The sequence below is a fragment of the Impatiens glandulifera genome, chromosome 2, assembly GCF_907164915.1.
Source record: "Impatiens glandulifera chromosome 2, dImpGla2.1, whole genome shotgun sequence".
NCBI classification, from domain to species: Eukaryota; Viridiplantae; Streptophyta; class Magnoliopsida; order Ericales; family Balsaminaceae; genus Impatiens; species Impatiens glandulifera.
Genome location: NC_061863.1, coordinates 60,307,864 through 60,311,204, shown reverse-complemented (window position 1 = coordinate 60,311,204; position 3,341 = coordinate 60,307,864). Strand labels below are relative to the sequence as shown.

The window sequence follows — 3,341 nt, the reverse complement described above, 5'->3', positions numbered from 1 at the left end:
AACTAGTTCAATTTTCATGAAAAAAAATATTTTTCAAATAACCCCAAATCAAACAAGGTACAAGTTTTACCAACCCATCTCCTCCAAGAATGTGCCTTTTTATAACACCATCCTCCGGCTAACTTCTCACCTTCCCCTCCTCCATATCACCGCTCTCTCTTTCTCTCTCTGGGTGATTTGTTTATTTTGTTGTATTATACTCTTTTCTCTCTCTCTCTCTCTCTCTATTTCTTGTTTCTTAATTTCTACTACCTAGCTTGCTTTAATTTCTTCTTTTACTTCGATCATGGAACCTCAACAACAACAACAAAACGAGGAAGGAGGAAACGGCACGAAGAATAACTACCTCTGCAGACAAACAAGTACGAGGTGGACACCCACAAGCGATCAGATAAGAATCCTCAAGGACCTTTACTACAACAATGGAGTCAGGTCCCCCACCGCCGAACAGATTCAAAGGATCTCCGCTCGTTTAAGGCAGTACGGTAAGATCGAGGGTAAAAACGTCTTTTACTGGTTCCAAAATCACAAAGCCCGTGAACGTCAGAAGAAGAGGTTCACCGTCGTCAATGTCGCCGGAAATCCTACCGCCGCAGCAGCAGCAGCATGGAGGCCCGATGACCCTTTTTGCAACAAGTATCCTAATTACTGTCCTCCTGCTGGTTAGTACTCTAATTCTTTAATTAAAAAACATTTTTTGTTTACTAATTTGTTCATTTTCATTGCAGGACTTCCATCACCATCATCTTCTTCTTCATCTTCGACTGGTGTGGTTGCTGTTGGGCAGATGGGAACTTATTGTTATGGATCTGTTCCAATGGAGAAGACTTTTAGAGTGAGATCAATTTTCTTAACCCTAACTTTGCCAAAAGTACAACAAAACCCTAGCTTCTAATTTTAACTTCTTCCAAAATAAACTACAGTAAACCCTAATTTTTTATAACTTGTAATTTGGCACAAAGATCACACACTTTGTCAGTGTAAAATTACAGACCAAGTTATATTTCATCGATCCAAAAATCCATTGACCTAAACCCTAATTATAAATTGTGTTTTACTTCGGATTTGTTACTAAAAGGAAAGATCTTGAAATATGATCATAATTTGATATTCAATCAATTTCATAAACAGGAATGCTCAATATCAGCAGGGTGTCATGGCAGCAACAATATTCCGGCATCAAGCCATAACTTTGGATGGTCCTCCGGTGTGGATTCCCATCATCAATATCCCTATCCTTCGCCTCACGATTTCTTCGAAAGAAAGAAATCATCAAATCACAGCCACACAAATGATGAACATGATCAGATTTACACGATCCAGCCAAAAGAGACTCTCCCTCTCTTTCCCATGCACGGAGAGCGTGAAGACGACATTTCCGGCGGCCTGATGTGGCCGGCGGCGGCTTCCGCCAGTAACTGGTTGTATAATGGGAATGGCGGTTCTCGTACTTCCCTTGAGCTTAGCCTCAACTCCTATGCTTCTGGTTCTGTTTAATTTTATGAATTATGACCTCACTTTCATGCATGCATTCATAATTATTAATTAGTAGTTAATTAAATTATCTATTATTGTATGTTTCTTAGGGTTGTTATTATTAATTAAGTAGTATAATATTATTGAAGTACTTATCTAACCTTAATTTCCCATTAGACATGTTAATGCATGCATGTACATATATGTATGTTTCTATAAATCTAATTATTAAGGAATTAATACTTTGTTCTATATGTTCATTTCAAATTGTTGTCTTTTAGTAATTCAACAGTTTTTATACTATATATTAACATATGTCATAAGGTTAGTGTAAAATAATTTTTCACGATCATATGATTAATGAAACGTTATATTTGTAAAATAAATATATATAGATTATTTGACACAAACGTCACTAAGCATTGTTGCAGCATTTTAACGACAGGAAAAATTCGTTGTTAATCATATAATGAGACAGGTAAAGTGGAGGACGTGGTACAAAATTCGTCATTCATGATATTAGCGACAGTATTATATAAATTAACCTGTTTAAAAGTATTAACGTTAACTATGGTTAATTTAAGGTTGTTATACCAATAATCATTAATATCTTAAGTGTGAATTTAGTACAAGAAGTTTAGAGTACCCAAGACACAAAAAAAATGTTATTAATTGTTAACTTATATATTTTATGTTATATTTAAATCATATAAAAGTTTTGTATTTTGATAAAAAAAAAAAATATAATAACGTTTATTATGATCTCATTTTGTAATATACTTGACCATTTTTTAAAATTATTTATTATGGTCTCACATTAAACCTTGATAAATTATTTTATAAATCTGGGTGTCACGGAAAGGGGTTGCTTAGGCGAGTTGTCGAGGCTGGCTCTGAGTAAGATCAATATGACATTTTTCTTCTTATTCTTAAGTGAAAATCTTTTTTAGTTAAAATTTCACTTTAAAGTGACATTTTATCAATTTCAATAGTAATATTTTCGTCCAATAATACTTTTACATTTCATAACTATTATCAATATTGGTATTAAAAACATCAATGATGTGTACTAATAAAATGTCGTTCTTAATATTTACATAGAATAACTTAATAATGGTGTAAAAGTGTAAGGAACTACTAAAAAACACTTAAATCTATTTTATAGAAATAAAGAATTATAATGAATGATGAGAATAACACAAGCAAACAAAGGGTATTTAAATTGAAAGGTATGAGGACTAGCCAAAGTTCTTAAATCAAATTAATAAAACTCAAAAACAAACATAATTAGGAGAAAAGACTTCAAATTAACACACAAAAGAGTTGAGATTTAATTAATACAAATAGTAATGTCATTTAGATCAATAATAATCAATTATATTTATTTAGTATAAAATCAAAGCTTCATAGATGACAAAACACTTCAAAGAGCTTGTTTTGAGTTGGAACTAAATTTCAACAAATAAATATTAATAAATTTATGAATATATATATCTCATTAAGTTATATTGTAAAACGTTATATTTAATTCAACAACTAAAGGTTACTTTAACAAAAAAAAATTGTATTTTTTAAATGGTGTTAATTTTATTAATATATATAATTAGCTTTAATGAATATTTAATCACTGAAATTTTGTGTTGTTAAATATTAAACGATGGAACAATACATACATGATAAAATATATTAAATGGTTGTTACATAAATTAATGACATTATATTAAGGATAATTTTATTTTTTAGCAAGGTTTGTGTTACCTCAATGACAATAACAAATATCGTTTATTATCGATTGTTCTTGTTTTATAGTCAACCATTTATTTTCGATAGGACAATTGAATTTTTAATGAAGCTGAGATATTGAG

At 30.9% G+C, this 3,341-nt stretch overlaps 1 protein-coding gene across 1 annotated transcript; it reads left to right on the top strand.

Moving 5' to 3' along the window:
- The first annotated feature begins 286 nt into the window (after positions 1–286).
- LOC124925109 (protein WUSCHEL) lies at positions 287–1,497 on the top strand. The gene is made up of 3 exons (XM_047465081.1): positions 287–635; positions 741–835; positions 1,132–1,497. Exons 1-3 carry the CDS (start codon positions 287–289, stop codon positions 1,495–1,497), a joined length of 810 nt encoding a protein of 269 aa, XP_047321037.1.
- The last annotated feature ends 1,844 nt before the right edge of the window (positions 1,498–3,341 follow it).

Excerpts from the sequence above, each read along its gene's own strand:
- LOC124925109 (XM_047465081.1), top strand. The coding sequence starts at position 287 with ATGGAACCTCAACAACAACAACAAAACGAGGAAGGAGGAAACGGCACG. Across the intron at positions 636-740 it reads CGATGACCCTTTTTGCAACA|CATCATCTTCTTCTTCATCT; the intron begins AGTATCCTAATT and ends GACTTCCATCAC. Across the intron at positions 836-1,131 it reads CAATGGAGAAGACTTTTAGA|GAATGCTCAATATCAGCAGG; the intron begins GTGAGATCAATT and ends TTTCATAAACAG.